The following is an 18097-nucleotide window of genomic DNA, read 5'->3' as shown; positions in this document are numbered from 1 at the left end:
TTGGAAGCTTGGTCTTATGAATCCAGTATAAATAGGCCCATTGCCAGCACTTGGCCACCAGTACCTCCCCCACACCTCCCTGCCAAGCTGCATTGTCACTGTCATGGTGCTGGTTGTGGGTCCCTCCCCTGTCCATCAAATGCTGAAGGACTTTTTTGCCAACCCGCAGGCTGATTCTCCAAGCTAGGATCTTCGTCTTCTTCCCCCATTGGTCTCTTGTCTGATTTATCTGAGTTCACTTGGCCAGAAGTATTAGAAAATCAAAAACAAGCAACCACTCTCCTGGACAAATCCACCAAATCTTGTCAAGGGAGAGCACCTGTGGATGTTTGCTGTTTCTTGTAATACTTCTGTCTGCTGAGAGGATCACAATGGTTGGTCCAAATGTGCCTAGAGAAGAGCGTTGGGAGGAGCTAGCTGTCCCTCATACCCAGGAACTCTTCTATGCATGTCTGCTGATCTTATTTCATCCTTCCCCAGTCCTTCGAGGTTGGTACATTAGCACCTAAGAACATTATACTCTCTCTCTCTCTCTCTCTCTCTGTGTGTGTGTGTGTGTGTGTGTGTGTGTGTGTGTGAAGTCACACAACTTGAAAGGAGCTGAGTTAATTCTTGAAACCCAGAACCAAAGTTCATTGACAAGCTATGAGTAAACACCAGACACTATAAAGCACCTTGTGATTTGCCACAAGTAATGAGATTGTGTGTGTGTGTGTGTGTGTGTGTGTGTGTGTTTGTGTGTGTTCGTGTGTGTTTGTTTGAGAGCATGGAACTGGACACTGGACCTGAAGAGCTTAAGGCATGCATAAATACTCTGCTACTGAGTTACATCCCCAGACTTCTTTTCACTTAAACCAGAGGTTTGTTTACGTAATGTAAATATGTGTGTGTGCATGCACAGATGCACATTAGTGCACTGAGGAAGTCAGAGAACCAGTTTGGAAGTTGGTTTTCCTTTTATCACGAGAGTTGAACTCTGGGTTGTCATGCTTGGTGGCGGGCATCTTTATCTGCCGAGTCGTCTAGTGAACACTTTTTATAATTTTTTACTTTTTCTTTTGTGTTGGGGGTTTAATTAAGTTTTTCAGGTTGGTCTTGAACTGACAGTGATATGTATCCTAGGAATGCTTTTTGATTTCAGATTTCTCCTGCTTTAGCTTTCTCAGTGGCAGAGATTATTGGCCTGGACCTATTCCTTCTCAGGAGCAAAATTATTGGACTCAACTTGCAGAGTCGGTTGGACTTAGAAATGCATAGGGCAAAAGGAAGATAATTTGGCAAACGATAACAAAACTAAGCTCAGAGACCTGGGAAAGGGAACAAGCAGGACATGAAGCCTGGGGCAGGGTCATGGGACAGATGAATGGGACATGAGACAGTCCTTTGGCCATCATCTTACGGTCTCCCAGTACCTCAGTGCCTGGAGCATATAGGCTCAATAAGTGTTTATTGAATAGACAGGGTCTGTAAGAATCTGTCATCTTTCCCACAGAGTATGAGTCTCTGGAAGGCAGGGTCTGGGCCCTCCAGGTTTTGAGTGCTTGACACAGTGGTTAATCTGTGTCGAATAGTGAATGTGCTCTGACGGATTGGATTAACACAGAGAAGGCAGGAAAAGGACAGTAAAATGCCTGTGGGTGGGGGAGTCCCTTGACATGGCTGGTGGGACAGAGGGTAGAAAGTCTTTATTGCCAAGGAAAAGGAGCTTTTACCTTCTTCTTGAGGTGTTCACAAATGCTAGCTTTCTCTTAGGGTTTGGTGTGTAGCTCAGGCATAAAGTACTGGCCTACCATATACTAAGCCCTGGGTTCCATGCCCATTACAGACACACACAGACACACACACAGACACACACACACACACACACACACGTGGGAGCCTCAGCCACAATGGAGTCTCTTGTGTCTTCATTGATTTTAAAGATCATTTACCTAGAGTGTCTAGCCAGGATCCTTCAGTTTTCAGCCAGGTTCTCAATAAAGGCTGTCTCCCATTTCAGGTGTTGGCTGAGACTCGGATTTTAAGACACCCAGGCAGCAGTGCGGAGAGAAACCTTCCCTGTGGGTGGCCAGAAGCTTCTGGTCCTCAAGACACAGTTCAATCCTCACCTGGACTTATGACCCGTGGCCTTGCTCCCCTCCTGCCCATTGAGTTCTACAAGATGGGTTCCTTCCGCCGGCCTAGACCACGATTTATGAGCTCCCCTGTGCTCAGTGAGCTGCCCCGCTTTCAGGCTGCCCGGCAGGCTCTGCAGCTAAGTTCCAACTCTGCCTGGAACAGGTAAGGGCTTGTGGGACCAACACCACCAGGGAGGGGCTTGGGGTGATCTGGGGGTGGGCTGAGCATCTGCTGTCTCTGAGAGCTTTGTTCATGACATCTGATCATGGTACCAATGATGAATGGGGCAAGTGCCCCTGTTTTCATACTGAGAAAGTAGCTCATTGCGAGTTCTGGCCTGCCAGAGTCAGTTTTACCAGCCTGGGATCATCGGGTTAGAATTTACAGTTACTGGGCTGGAGAGATGGTTCAGTGGTTAAGAGCACTGACTGCTCTTCCAGAGGTCCTGAGTTCAAATCCCAGCAACCGCATGGTGGCTCACAACCATCTGTAATGAGATCTGATGTCCTCTTCTGGTGTGTCTGAAGGCAGCTATGGTGTACTCATATAAATAAAAATTTATTAAAAATAGAATTTACAGTTACTGTTCATACCCCCTAACACCCTACACTGGGTGAGTATCTAAGGGTGTAGAGTCTTTCCAGTAGCCTCAGATCACCCGTTTCCCCCTTGGGAAACTTAGGTGTGTCTCTGTGCAAAACTCAGTGAGTGGTATCTGCCAGACTCTTTCATCTGAGCCACTGGTTCGTGGGGCAGATGAGCTTTGCAGTCTGTCCAGCCAAGTTTGTGAACCAAGCCCCAAGCAAATCAGCAAATCAGTACTGCCTTAAAAGTCGGTGGGCTATTGGTTTTCAAATCTGTGCTGGGCTCTGGATAAGTGAAAGCATCTCTGAACTTTCTTGGCCTTCAGGCACAGTCAGCTGATGAAGCTCAGGAGGGCTGCCTGGAATGTTCTGGCATTCTGAGGATTGTTGTCCTTTGTAAAATTCCTCAGCGCAGACAACATTATAATAAACTCTTCTGCTGATGCTTCAGGCCTTGGTCCTTCAGAACATGGAGTTGAGCCCTGACTGTGACCCTTTAAGAGATGAACTCTATGCCAATATACTTCCCTCTCTGGGGTGAGATCAAGGGACAAGGCAGGGCCACAGAAAGTTCTATTAGAAAGGCAGTTGCCATTTCTTTCTGAGATGGTGGCTTCCCTTGTAAGAACCCAGGTGGGGCCAGCTTCTGCTGGCAATGAATGCTTTCGGATGCTTGCAGAACCCAGTGATGGGAGTTCTCAGAGAGATGATCTATTGCTCATCTCCATGTGGTCTAGGGAAGAAGCCCTGGGTGACCTCTGAGACCTTTGAATTCTTTTGCCTCGCTCTCCTCAATCTTTTGTACTTCCGGGACATTAAGGAAAGGAAGAGAAGATAACTTTAATAAGAGTATGTCCTAGGCTTCCCAGCTCTTCTGTGACCTTTCCTGTTGGGTTGTTTGAAAATATGGCCCCTGGAGGCAGATCACCTAACTGGGATGTGTTTCTGTCTCTCTGCAGTGTGCAGACGGCTGTGATCAACGTTTTCAAAGGGGGCGGCTTGCAGAGCAATGAGCTGTATGCACTGAACGAAAGCATCAGGTACTTGGCTGGCCAAAACCAGTGCTGTTCTCCTGTTAGGGTACATAGGGTCCTCCCCACCTCCCAGACCCACAGCTCTGCGTAGTCCTTGTTGCGCCTCTGGTCACTGTGTTCTGAGACCTTCACCATCTAGACTTCTCATTCTGATATGTTGCCTATGCCCATGGATATAATGCACATGTGCTGAGGGTACAGGTTGATAGGTGGGGGCTGGTACAAATTCTATAAACATTAATTGAGATCTGCCCAACCATTAATCATTGCATTAGGTAATATGACTTAGTGTTTGGAGCCAGATTACTTGAGACTTATTGCTATTAATAAAAGACTTGTTGATACATATTAGAGTACCTCCTTGATAACCAAGTGTTGGAGCAGACATATGTGAACCGTGTGTTTCTGTTGTTATTGTCTGTTTGTATGTTTATTTTGTGACAAGCCCACGATGACCTCGGATTTACTGTGTAACTGAGGATTGCCTTGAATGCCTGACCCTCCTGTCTCCACCCGCAGAGTGTGGGGATGACAAGTGTGGGCTACCATCCTTGGTTTGTAAGATGCTGGGGATGAAGCCCAGGACCCCCGGCACAGTGGGAAAACATTCGGTCAGCTGAGCCCCATCCCCAGACTGAATGAACAGTCAGATGGGAAAACGCTCATTCGTCAGCCAATCACGACATAGTTGATAAGATAACATGTGGTAATGTGACTTGGTCCTGCCAGGAAGTCAAGGGGCAATAGAGTTGATGCTTAAGCTGTGATCTGAGGGTCAGCAAGGATGTGTTAGGGGAAGGGGGCTTCAGGTAGGAGAATTAACAAGTGCACCAGTCCCGTGCTTGCAGTAAGCAAAGAACTGAAAGAAACCTAAATACAGAGGGTGCAGGAGGGGGTGGGGTGGTGGTACAGTTGGATTTGTGTCTTGGTGAAATGACAGCCCCAGGCTTAGCTAGGGTGAGGAGGTTGAATTAGCTAGCCTTTTAATTCCCCTGTGAGCATTAAATGCATAACATCTAGGCTAAAGTACAGCCCTGCAGTGGGCAGAACAACAAACAAGGCCATTGTTCAGGCCTTGTTTATGTTGAATTAAGGTCTGGGTTAAGGTCAGTGGGGTGTTGAAGAGCTCTGTTTCCATTAAGACCTGTGCAGCACATACGCATACAGCTGTGTTACATTTCTCCTGTGCACTTGAATTTCGTGTCACAGTTACATAAACGGGGAAAGAGACAAAAGAGACCATCTAACCCAAAGCCTCGTTTTACAGGAAAGGAAAGTGAGTTCTTAAGAAGGTATGTGTCAGGGGCAAAGTCCGGTCATTGGCCACAGACTAGCAAGAAAAAGCCCAGCTTATTCCAAGTACTAAGTTCCTGGCCTTTTCCTGAGGTTCCGCAGCCCCCCCACCCCTCCCTGTAGAATAATAAATAAATAAGTATAAACAAATAAGTCAGTGGACCGGGAATGTGCTAATTGTTTCTCACCTCAGGAGACAGATCCTGACATTGTATTTCAAAGATCTTTGTGGGCAGCTATAAAGGTGGGAGCCAACCTTGATGTCACCTGCCCTGTAGCCCAGGGAACCAAGAAGCCACCGCATGCCAAGGGGTCTTCTGCAGGGGAGGCTGGCTTAAGCATGTAGCAGTGCTCCGTTAAGATTTTTATTTAAAACTTCTTCATGTTTTCATCTCTTTAAAAATCATTTCAGACTCACCGTGTAGCTCCAGCTTCCCTCGGACTCATTGTGTAGACCAGGCTAGCCAGGCTAGCCTCTCACCCACAGAGGTCTTCCTGCCACTGCATTTTGAGGACTGGAATTAAAGGCATGAGCCACAGTGCCCAGCTCTTTTACACTTAAAAAAGTTCTTAAATTATCTTTTTTTTTTTAAATGGTGTACCTGACTTTCAAATGTTGGTTTTAAAAAAAATGTAAATTTTTCTAAGCTTTTGGTGTGGACCAAACAAAACACTCTGTTCCAAGTCTGACCAAAAGCCTCACTAAAGAAAGGCCACAGTGCCTGTGGGATGGCATTTCTGTTGTGGTAACAATGTGCTGTGTCCTAGACAACTTGAGGCACCCACTGTGCACGCTCATGTCTGTCTCTTCATCATGTAGTTTACATATAAGAAAACCACGCATTAGAGAAAACACGTGGCCTGCATAACTTTACAGGTGGATCTAGGTTTGAACTCCTGCCGGAGACCCTGCATCTGGAAATCCACACTAGTCCGCTCGGGTTGCTGTCAGAAGTACCACAGGCAGAGTGGCACTGACAACAGAACAGAAGTTTATTTCTTTATGTCCCTGATCCCAGAAGTTCAAGGTGCTGACCAGCTTGTTTCTGATGATGGCTAGCCTGGGCTCACCACCTCACTATGAACTCACATGACCTCTTCTTTGTATGTCCAAAGGTAGAAAGCCAGCTTTCTGGGGTCCCTTAGAAGGACACCAATGTACCTTGAGCACTGTACCCTTAAAAGCCATCTAGAGCTGAGCATCTCCCAAAGGCCCCATCATCATCACACCATGAGGGCTTAGACATAGGAATTGTGTGTGTGTGTGTGTGTGTGTGTGTGTGTGTATGTGTGTGTGTATGTATGTGTGTGTGTGTGTGTGTGTGTGTGTGTGTGTGTGTGCATAGTTCAGCACACAGCCAAATCTTGCTCTGCACCATGTTGTGGTGTTTGGGAGAAGTCTCTTATTGGGAGGATAGTTGAACTTATATTCTCGGCTTTTTTTTTCTCCTTTGTCCCCCCCCCCCAGTCCTCCGTGAGCCAATCACTTATTGTGTTCTGATTCTCTTCTGGAGAAATAGTACCCCTACAGATGTTCTGTACAGTTTAAGGATACCACCAAAGGTTCTCTATCTTAGCCTGGTGAGAACTACAGTGGTTGAGGTTTGGAATAATGGCCCAGGTGGGATTTGAGCCTAAAGTAAACCATGGCAGACAGAGCTGGGCCTCTGTTTGCCTCTGGTATTTTTGTTCTTTGGCTGCTTTAACCTAGTGGCTGGAGTGGAGACAGAACCCTCTAACCCAGAGGCAATGGGAAACATATGGCAGGCAGATAAGTGACCTGGTGTCTTAGTTACTGTTCTGTTGCTGTGAACAGACGTCATTATCAAGGTGGTGTTTATAAAGGAAAACATTTGGATAGGGGGGACATCGCTTAAAAATTTAGATGATTAGTCCATGAGCGTCAGGATGAGAAGCAGACAGGCATGGCACTGGAGCCGTAGCTGAGAGCTTTACATCACAAGTAAAAGAGGGAGAGACACTGGGCCTGCCCACCTCTAGTTGCACACCTCCAACAAGGCCGTACCTCTTAATACGTACAAATAGTTCCACTAACTGGGGGGACCAAGCATTCAGACATACAAACCTATGAAGTTCATTTTCACTCAAAAGACCACACCTGGACATCTTTGGTTGTATGAAGCAAGCCTGTCAACATGCTTCCGCATCAGCAGGTATATATAGACACACGCAGCTGCCCATAACCTCAGCACTGAAGTGGATGTGCCGCTCTTCCCACGTCCTCATGGACGCAGGCTTTGACTTTTTCTTCTCTTAAGTTCTGTTTGCAGGATCGATCCATACTTTTGGTGGGATGGGGAAGGCGCAAAGGTGGACAACACAGAAATGTTGCAAAGAGAATGTGTTGGGAGGGAAGGCTGAGTTGTCTCCAGGCTCACTCTTCGGTTAATTCTGTCAGTCCTACTATGTGGCGATCAGTTCTAGGCTCAATAGAATGCTTCGGTATAAGAGAGCCAGACGGCACTGGATTCAGAGCCTGAGAATGGGGAAGTTGCTTAAATTTTCTGTTTTTCCTTTCATTAAATGTGGGTGATCATAGCACCAACCTCATGGCAGTTGGGAGGGTTAATCAGCCGTAGCACAGACTCTGATACAAAAGAAATGTTCAGTGAATGTTCGGCTTTCTCTAAGTTGTTGTGATGAGTGCTTAGGAAAGTGGGGGTTATGCCGTGAACGAGCCCACAACACCGAACGATAAGTTGTCCTGGGGACAAAACCAGCATGAGAATCTCCCTAGTGTTTTGGATATGAGCTGACCTCACTCTGAACTTGAGATCTGAATGGGCTGCTCAGAGAGAGCGCTTGGAACTGGAGTCTGGGTGAGGCTGAGTCCTTACAAGGACAGCCAACTATTTCTTCTTTCGGTGGAGACCAAGTCTCAGAGGAAATGACTCTCTTGGTTCTCCATTTTATTCAGCCAAGCAGTAAAAATCTTTTTGATGATCACCAAGTGCTTAATTCTCTCCTCTGGGTCTCTGATCCTGGCCAGGCTTGGCCTCCTTCCTTTTTCCTCTCTACCTTCCCATCTTCCCTGCCCCTCCCCCCTCTTGTATGTGTCTGTCTGTGTCTATATCTGTGTCTGTTTGTTTGTGTGTACACTTGAGGCTTGGGTAGAGACCGAAATCAAGTGCCTTCCTTGCCTATTTTCCATCTTATTAATTTTATTTATTCCTGGTCTCCTTGGGCCTCTATCACACAGACAGAGATACACAGATACACATATCAACACACACACACACACACACACACACACACACATACACACATACACACACACATACACACACACACACGTTAGGGCTTTTATCTTATTTTTGGGGGGTAGGGGGGCACTGAACCTAGGCTATATCTATTTGACTAAGCTGGGTGAAACCACCCCAATCCCAGTTCTGGCATTACAGACCCAAGCCACCACGCTCAGCTCTTTGTGGGCCTTGGGATCTGAACTCAGGTCCTCATGTTTGTACAACAGCACTTTGATGACGGTTCTCGGGGCTCCCTTTGTAGCGGTGTAGTCAGGATGCACCTGGGAGAGATGGATGCTTGAAAGTAGGAGCTGGTGTGCAGGAGCCAGAAAGCAGGTGTGCTTGTGTAAATGGATCTTAGAATTCAGCCATTGCAGATGTTGGCCCTTCCTTTAAAGGCGTGTCACTGGAGACACCGCCTTTGCAGATAGCCTTTGAAGTTATACAGGGAAGAACTTTACTCCAACTGTGGCCAAGTTATAAAGCATAATATTACACTTAGAGACAAGTATTTCCAGACCTTAGGAGTAACTAGTTCATCTGAAACAGAGTAGCCAGTTTTCCACCAAATGAAAGTCAAGGCATCTGTTTTATCCTTATGAAAACCATAAATCAGAATATTTTCTACTTGCAACGGCCTTAGGAAGCAGAACATGACTCGATATCCCCAAAAGCAATACTACTGAATAGAATTATTCTGGCCAGATTGCCAGTCCTCAGTGTCCACTGTGCTGGCTCAGCCTGCACACCTTTCTGTCTGAATTCTCTGAAGCTTGGATACGGTGTTTTAATACTGCAGCTTCAGCCCTGACGGGAGTGGCCGAGTCCTGATGCGGATCACATTCTTCCTTAGGAAACAGAACTCTTCCAGCAAGAGCTGGAACAGTGAGAAAACCAAGTTACCATTTACTGGTTCTCATGAGAACCTGGGTTGGGGCGCGTCGGCAGAGCGCTCTTGGTGCTGTTACTCACTTTGTGATGGGTTCTGCTTGGTCCTGGACACATTTCTGGGCAGGCACTGAAATCTGGGGGGTGGGCAGTTGGCAGTCAGGCGTACAGCACAGTGAGGACAGAACTGTCTGTCTGGTTCTCACCCTATATCCTCAGCTCCTAGGGAGGACTCTTTCTCTGCAAAAATAAGCATTCGGAGGTAAGGCTCTTGGAAGCTGGAGGTGAGTTATCTGCAGCCGTCCCAAGGCAGGAAATGTGCATTCCTCCTCTCTCCAGTCACACCATTTCTGTTCTTGGGGAGGGAGGTAATGGCGTACAGGGAACCGCAGAGATGTTTAAGAAGAGGCTCTGGTATGTGCTGGTCTCTGGCCAGTCTGAGCTGAGACTTCCATCTGAGGACTCCAGTGCTCAAATCCCAGAGGGCAGTCCACCTTAGAGGTTCCCATCTGTCTGAGCTTGCTGACATAGTGGAAGCTGGGAGAAGCAGGGGGCTGAGAAGAGGAGGAGCCTAAGTCCCACCCAAAGAGTGGTTAATAGCACCAACGCCAGTGTGGAGCATGATTCCCTGAGGCAAGGGCTGTAGCAAGTACCAGTTGAGCAGAATGTGCCAGGCCCTTCTCACCACACACAGTGGCAGGCCGGGAAGTTGGATGCTGTCTTCCTGTTGTGTGGATGAGAGTACAGGTGGACCAACTCACTGGGGCCATCTCTGCAAGAAGTGCTGGGACTTTAAACCCAGCCTTCCATGTTGTCAGAAGACACTAGAGTTCTGTAGTGCTGGGACAGGCCACATTCCGGCCGGATGCACCTGGGTATGGCCTCACCAAACGATCTTGGAGTGAGTGTCGTCAACGGGCTGGAGTCTTTAAAACTAAAACCCTAGTTTAAGTGGAACTAAGGTACGATTTTATTTTCTTTCCCTTTCCTTCCCTTTCTTTTCACCTCTTTCTTTTTGAGACATGTCTCGCTGTGTAGCTCCAGCTAACCTGGAACTTACATTGCAGACCAGGCTAGTCTTAGGCGATCAGAGATCCGTCTGGCTCTGCCTCTCAAGTCCTTTATGACTTGATTAATGACAAGTATACCACCAGACCAGACCCATGAGGTCTGTCTTTTGAGCTCATCTGGTTCTTCCTGATCTCATACCTGGTGCTGCAGTTGTGAAACTTGTCTTCAGGGGACAGGAAGGTCTTTAACAAGATGTGGCAACTAGAGACCAGTGTGGCTGGCCCATGTGCTGGTCTAAATATTGTTAGAAATCGACCCTCCTTCCCTAAAATTCAAGGTTTCTAAACTGTCTGGAAAGTTCCAGTCTGGCAATATAAGATTTACAGCCCAGGCTCAGACCAGTCTGAGGCTTGCCTGCTGCTTTCAGAGGAATTCCCCCCCCCCCTTGTTTCCAACTGTCGTATTCCCTCCATCCCTCCCCAGCTTGTCTTCTTCCTTTGTAGACGCCATAGTGCCTCCGTTTAAGTTCTTTGTGCTTTAGTTTCCTATGGGCAGAGGAAGGCAATGTGAAAGATTCCCACCTGCATGGCTGTTGGAGTGTTCCAGTGTGTGCAAGCCTCCCCATGCAGCATGTGCCTCATAACTAGGAACTTGGCTTGTCCTCATTCTTGGGTGTCTTCCCTTCCTTCAGTTTTCCCACTAGTCCCCATATGGGGTGCAGACGGCTGTGGGAAACTGGTAGTGATGTGCCCCATCCAGGGACACTGACTCCAGTGCATTCTAGTAGAATAGGCCAAAGGACTTTACAAGCCGAGCTTCTGTACACCACTTAAAAGGCTGTTGCCTCCAAACAAGTCTCGTGGTTGCTAGGTGGGCTCTTCAGAGGACGAACACTCGGGTTGGGGAGCAGCACAGCATTGACATCTGGCTTGGAGCCTGCCTGGAGGGCCTTGCTGTTCCTGGAGTTTGAAGCAGTTGAGGCAGGTCCCACAAAGGGGCCTAGGGAGAACTCTGGGTAGCCAACGATTTAGCAAGTAGTACTGGTCTCTTGACCCATCCTAGCTGAATGGTGGCACCCACCCAAAGTGGCCTGCTCATCTCTAATGTTAACCTGGGAAGGCAATGAAAGCAAACTGACAAACGGAAGGACTTGGCTGTTCTGCCCCTCAGCCCTCTACCCCTACATGCAGGGGTGATGGTGGTTGATGAGTCAGGTATCTTCTGACAGTCCCTTCTGCCCTGTGCCTGTGCTGGCTGGACCCCAACGTTGGAGCTGCCCTACTTTAACTTTAGGCCAACAAGACTGGAGATGATGTATGGGGAGGAGATCCAGGGTCTAGGTCAGCTGTTCTCAACCTTCCTAATGCTTTAATACAGTCCCTCATGTGGCGACCCTTAACCGTAAAAACGACTTTGTCACTACCTCATAACTGTAATTTTGCTAGTGTTATGAATTCGAATGTAAATATCTGCTTTACAGCATTATCTGCTATGCGATTCCCAAGGTGGTCTCGACCCGTGGGGTTGAGAAACACTGGACTGTGTAATCACAGGAAGTCCTATGAACTGGGGTGGCAGCTCCGTTGCTCAGTGTGGGCAGGTGTCAGGGTGTGACATAGTCTAGCCCAGTGCCTTGTTCCCTCTTTCTCCCTGTTGTAGCTCCTTCTGCCTTCTCACTGAACTTTATGCTATTTCTGCTTTCACTCGGCTCACGCGTGTCTCACGTAAACATTTCCTTCCCATTGCTTTTGGCTCCCTAACTTCCTTCTAACTCAGCTGCTTGTGGTGGAGTGGCTGTGAGCAGTCTGAAGTCAGGGGCCTGGGCATGTGAAACAGATCCTGTGGGTGTGGCCTGGACCTCTTGTCCTTTCCCGTCCACCTCCAGCCTCCTTGTGGTATCTACCTTTTAACCCTTTGAGGGCTGTGCTTAGGGCCTAACATTGCTACTCCATTCACATATTTCCCAGGGCCTAAATCTGAGGTTGGGCAAGGCCTGTCTGCTGTTCCGGGCAGGAGTCAAAGAGGAAGAAGATGGAGTCCTAGGGCTGTAGGCTTCAGAGTCAGCCAGACCTGGTAGAATCTGATCTACATGACCAACTCTTGCCCAGCCTTACCACAAGTCAGAAAGAAGCTCATCTAGAAAAGAAGATGAACTCTTCTGCCTCTTGCAGTCATTCTGTTCTGTGGGTGTCTCCTTACCCACATACTCTCTGGGGGCTGGGAGTAGGAAGGTCAGATGCATTTGCCTGCTTGCTGCTCACTGTCAGTATCGGGGAATTGGCCATCAGTATTCAGACCCAGGCAGCTGCTGCCAGACTTAATGAGCTGTGGTTTCTCTGAGGTCATCGTGGTTAGAAGCGGCGCTGTTTCTGCTCCTCTGCAGATACTGCTCAAGCTGAAGGACAGAAAGACAAATGCTGTGCATATCAGGGCCTGACACACGGGCATAGTAAATTGACATAGAAAATGAGACACCATCTTAGGGACACATTTGTGTGTGTGCCTTATTATTTTAATTTGTTCCAGCAAACAATTGCATTTCTATTGTAGGAAGAAATCTTACACAAAACTTGGGAAAATCGAAGGTAGGGTGCCAGAATTCTAGGTTTCGGAGCCACATAAGAACCTGTGTCTAGGTACTAGTAATCCAGATGTTTATCCTCTGTGCATCTTGGGAATGGCAGGGTACTATCTCTGAATCTAGCCTGCTTTTTTTTTCTATGCTTCACCCACAAACTAGATAAACTTTGTGAGCCAGAGAGTGAGGGTAAGAGGGGAATTTCCTTTGCTTTGATTTAGACCAATATTGCTGATGTCTTGATTGTGTGGTAGGTATTGTATGTGTGTGTGTGTGTGTGTGTGTGTGTGGTGTGTGTGTGGTGTGTATGACTTGTGTTTGTGTGTGATGTGCATATTTCTGTATGTGTATCTCTGTGTGTATATGTGTTTTTGTGTATATGTGTCTGTGTGGTTAGTGTCTTTGTGTGTATGTTTCCCTGTGTGTGAGTGGTGCGTTTGAGTGTGTCCTGTGTGTCTGGTGTGTCTATTTGTGTGTATCCCTGTGTGTATGTGTAGTGTGCTTGTATGTATGTGTAATGTGCTTGTGTGTATGTCCTGTGTTTGAGTGTGTGAGTGTATGTGTATATGTGTATATGTCTGTGTGTTTCTGTATAGGTGTGTGTGTGTGTGTGTATTTGTTTGTGTGTATATGTTTGTGTGTATATGTATCTGTGTGTGTGCTTGTGTTTATATGTATGCAGGCACATGCATGCATGTAGACCAGTGGACAACCTTGGGTATCATTCTTTAGGAGCCATCCATCCTGTATTCTGAGTCTCGGTGACTTGGTCTCTCCAGATCCGGCCAGCAAGCCCCAGGATCCCTCCCATTCCCAGCTCTAGGGTTACAAGTGCATGCCACCAGACCTGGTTTTTGTTTGAGTCTAGTTCCAGTCTCCAATTCAGGCTCCCAGTGTAATTCTTAAGAAATCTCAGCTTTTGAATGGCAGAGTGGTCAGGGAGGAGAAGAGCTTCTCCTGAGTCCCGTCTCCTCTCCTTGTGCCTGACATCATATCTTAACACATGAAAGGTTCCTAGTAAATTATTATAAATCAAACAGTTAATCAGTGGGTTTGCTATTCTCTTTGCCGTTTCCGTTTCCGTGTCAACGGGGAAGGGGTGCAGAGTGTGTCCAGAAGAGGGACGATGTCTACTAGAGTCCACTGACTGGAGATGGCACTGTTACCTGAGTTGGGGTCAGAATCTGGGCTCTGGCTGACCTAAGAAGCTAGACTCGGCTGTATATTCACAATAGGTAATTTAAAAGCGGGCAATGGTGGAATGCAGGGGGAAAATCAATTCAATGTAGTGATGATGAGAGGGGAGCAAAGCCCATCTAGACTGGGATCTAGAAGCTCATCGTTGGGGTCATGGCATGAAAATTCAGGCTTAAATAAAGGCAAGAAGGATGCATAAGTAAGCAGTGCTGGTCAAGGTGTGGTCCTGGTCCTCATGGCCCCTCGTTGGCTCAGATCCAGATCATACGTCAGGTGCTCTGACAAGCTAGCAAATTCCATGATATCTCTTTCTGAAAGACAGCTGTCTCCTTTGGCTGGCACCTGGGTTCTGCATTCTTTTTATTTATGCATGGGATTTCTGGGGAAATTCCAGTTTCTTAAGGACTATTGTCGCCATAGTCTGATGGGTTACGGGAGGGATACAAGTGTCTCTTTCGAATGTCTTTACTGTCAGGATGGCCGTAGACCAGGGTGGGAACATGGGAGACCTCCTAACTGTTTGGCCGACATGTGAGTACAGTGGTTTGGGGTTTATTTTATTTTATTTTATTTTATTTTGAGCTGTCCTTTCCTTGATAGACAAGGACAGGGAGAATCGACTGTGTGGAGGCAGCTGTGTAACCTGACTCGGCTGTTGTCCACCCACAGGTTGACCAGCCAGCACTGCTCCCATCCCTTAGCTCCTGTCCCCTTTCCTCACCGTCTCTTCCTTCTCTAAGTCCTCTAGGATCAGTGGCTCTCAGGTTACCAGCCCAGGGAGGGATGGACATACAGGTTCTCAGAACTTAGTATTCTGTCACCCCTTTGCCTGCAGGTTTCCTGATATCACACTTGCTTGGAACTTACTCCCACAGTCTTTTCTTGGGTTTCAGACTGGGGCAGTGGACCATGCCACCAGACAGAAGAACTGGGAAGACAGTAACAAAGCTCAGAACCTCAATAAAACTCATAATCGAGAATGGCAGGAGTTCTAACTAGCTCCCAGCCGGGTTCCTGTCCTGGAGTGACCACAACACCCCACTAAGAGGACCATGACCACACACAGCTTAGAATTCTCCATGCTAATGTGGTATCTAGATAAGCCCCTAGTATTTAGCCAATGAGCCTCCTGCATGAGGTATTAAATCTCTGGTCCACCCTGAATAAGTTGTATTCATCCTCATCTGCCATGAATAAAGCAGTTAGGACAAGCAAGGACTGTCTTCTTTTTTAAGGAACATCATGGGGGAAGGCCTTCGTCATACAGAGCCGAGCCTATGTTTTTGGTAGAAGCCTCTCCGTACTTCTGCCTAGATTCTCCACCTCTACCCCGCCCCAGGCTTATCACAGGCCCATGGCCCAGTTCCCAACTCCTCAAAGTCCCTGGCAGAGTCTGGGTGTATAGGAATTTGAGACCCACAGCCTCCATCCCAGCCTCTTCCCACCTCAACCCCCAACCACGCCACAGTTTCTCACCTGGAGAAGCACAGGCTGAAGGCCTGCATTTCACCTCCTCTGAGGGGTGTGTTGGAAGGTACCCAAGAAGCAAGAAAGGAACACAGCCTAGCACCTTCCCCAAGCTGTGTATTGGCAGTGTTCCAGCACCCCAGGGGGTGAGGCAGAAATGGGGACCCACACTCAGTAGCCTTAGTGGTGACTACTGTTAATTTGAGAATCTTTTTAAAAAGTGTTTTGAACGTGATTGTATGTATACAGTCAAAAATATTATAACTATGGCTGGGAGATGACTTGGTGGTAAGGCATTACCATGTAAGTGCATGGACCTGAGTTTGGTCACCAGTGCCCATGTGAATAGTGGGGACATGGTGTTGTGCGTTTGTCATCACAGTACTGGGAAGGCAGAGCCAGGAGGATCCCTGAGGTTCAAAGGTCAGTGAGCCATGGGTCCCAGTGAGAGAGATCTTGTCTCAAAAAACAAGATGGATGGCTCTTAAGGAACACCTGAGATTGGTTGATCTTTAGTTTCCACATGCACATGGACACACATGAACATACTGACACTGTGTATATGTGTGTGTGCATGTGTGTGTGTGTGCATGTGTTTGTGTATGCATGTTATAAAAAGGTATACATAAGGTGGAGAATCTGTACTGTATCCCAAAGAGCCTAGTTCTCATTTTCTCCTCTTCAAAAGGAGATGTTATTATGACAATATCTCATTGAGGAGTCTTCTAGAATGTCTTTCTGCATGTGTAAGAATATGCACAAAAACGCACCTGATGCCGTGGGGCTTCCTTCCCAAGGACCACAGACTAGACTAGACTAGAGTAATAAGGCAGTATGTTTGTATGACCCTGAGTCTGTCTAACTTCATGGAATCCAGTTTGCCAAAGTGTTGCTTGTCCCTCCTTAATTTCCAGTCACAGCTTCAGGGCCCTCTAATCTCTTCCCCGGGAAAGAGGAGAACAGCACCTTGTGTTTTTCTGTGTTGTTTTGAAGTGTTCTATGTGTCTAAAACTCAGGGCGCCACCAGAATTCACAGAAGCTGAGTCTGCCAGCATAAGGCTCACACATGTCCAAGCCAGTCAAAATTCCAATACTGATGAGGGAAGGGCCCACAAGATCGACTCCTTACCCTTCCCACATCAGAGGAGCTATGCTCTGACAGTTAGAGGACAGTAGATTTTTCTTCGGAGTGTAGCCATTAGTAACCTGGGTTTCCTCTGCTTCGCTGAGACTTTCTGGAAATTCTTAGAGCTGTGTTTCTATGATGAATTGAAATTCCATAAAGCTGATGATGAAGGTCAACAATCACAGACACTGATTCTACGACATGCCATTTGCTCTCAGGATTATGTTAGTCCCTTGGTGTTGTGTGACATGGTCTATCTGATAGGACTTGGCTCTTCTTCACAAGCTTGGCTTCTTCACAAGGGTCTTGAGGCGTGCTAGTGGACACAGACTGTCAGGAGGCATTTCTGCTTCTTGATCAGAGGGAGACTTCTTACCTCATTTGGCTTCGAAACTTACATGCATGTGGTACTAGCAACTCAGTTGTGTTTTCTCCGCCAAAACATGCCTAGTACTGCAGAGATCAGAAGACGGTGTAGAATCCTCTGGAGCTGAACTCACAGATAGCTATACATTTATAGTCTAAGGTGAGAGACTTTCTCCTGTGCCAGGTGACTTTGGCAGGCCTTAGACAAAAGGCCCCCTCCTGTGAGCCTCGGCTGCAGCATCTGGAAGACTGGGTACAGAATAAGAACTGTGAGCCTCCCTGTGGGTCCTAGGAATAGAACCTGGGTCCTCTACAAGAGCAGCTAGTGCTGTTAATGGCTAAACCATTTCTTCAGTCCCAGCCCCATGGCTTTTGATACATTTCCATCTCTCATCAGATTGTCCACAGCTCAGCCCCTGGGGTAAATTGATAGAGTGGTTCTTAATTTGCCAGCTGTTAAGCTGAATCTCAAAATGTGTCGTCTATTCACTAATATGTTTTCTGCTGTGGGAAAAGGGTGGTACTTTTCACATGTTTTCAGCTTTCTACCCTTGTCTGGAAAGTTCAAACCTGAGTGTTTCTTGTTCTGTCCCCAAATTCTTGTTCCTGTTTCATGCACAAAATGGCATATTGCTGTAACTGCCTGCCAGTGGCATGTTTGAGCATGTTTTGGGGGAAGTTAATACCTGGCACGATTGTCAGAAATTTGAGCATTTGCTCCTTAATAACCATAGCAGGTGGGAGAGGCGATGAGAACATTGGAGATTTTGTTCCCTAGAGAACTTTTTGGATTCCAGGAGCCTGTTTTTCTTGTTTTGAGCTTTTTCTCACCTTGTCTGGATCAAACCCAAGATGGATCAACAGGGATGGGCCAATTGTTTTTCACAGGGGGAGGAAATCTGTGTCCAAATCTCCATTTACATTTTTAGCTGTTAGGATGCTTTGATATTGCCTTCTGAATGTATTGATTCACATCCTCCGCCCAAGAGTGGGAGCCACGAGAGCAGGGGACCTTGTCTGCCCTTTTCACCCTGCTCTGTGCTAGTGCTGGAACAATTCGGGGGATCGTTCTGGGCAGCTCAGTAACTGTGTTGCCTAGGTAACCAGAAACCCAGTTATGCTCCATGTGGATCTTTTTGTAGATTGCCCCAGTACATTCAGGATGAGGT

At 47.2% G+C, this 18097-nt stretch overlaps 1 protein-coding gene across 1 annotated transcript in view; it reads left to right on the top strand.

Annotated features, from left to right (window-relative positions):
- PRR5L (proline rich 5 like) overlaps positions 1-18097 on the top strand; it is a 78323-nt gene that overhangs the window by 17948 nt on the left and 42278 nt on the right. Inside the window, 2 exon segments of the mRNA XM_080931713.1 lie at positions 2000-2280; positions 3662-3742. Coding sequence (XP_080787839.1) covers positions 2117-2280; positions 3662-3742 — 245 coding nt within the window. The 5' untranslated portion in view covers positions 2000-2116.

This window comes from Micromys minutus (assembly GCF_963924665.1).
Source record: "Micromys minutus genome assembly, chromosome: 17".
In the NCBI taxonomy this organism is placed as follows: domain Eukaryota; kingdom Metazoa; phylum Chordata; class Mammalia; order Rodentia; family Muridae; genus Micromys; species Micromys minutus.
This window is presented reverse-complemented; position numbering and strand designations above follow the sequence as displayed.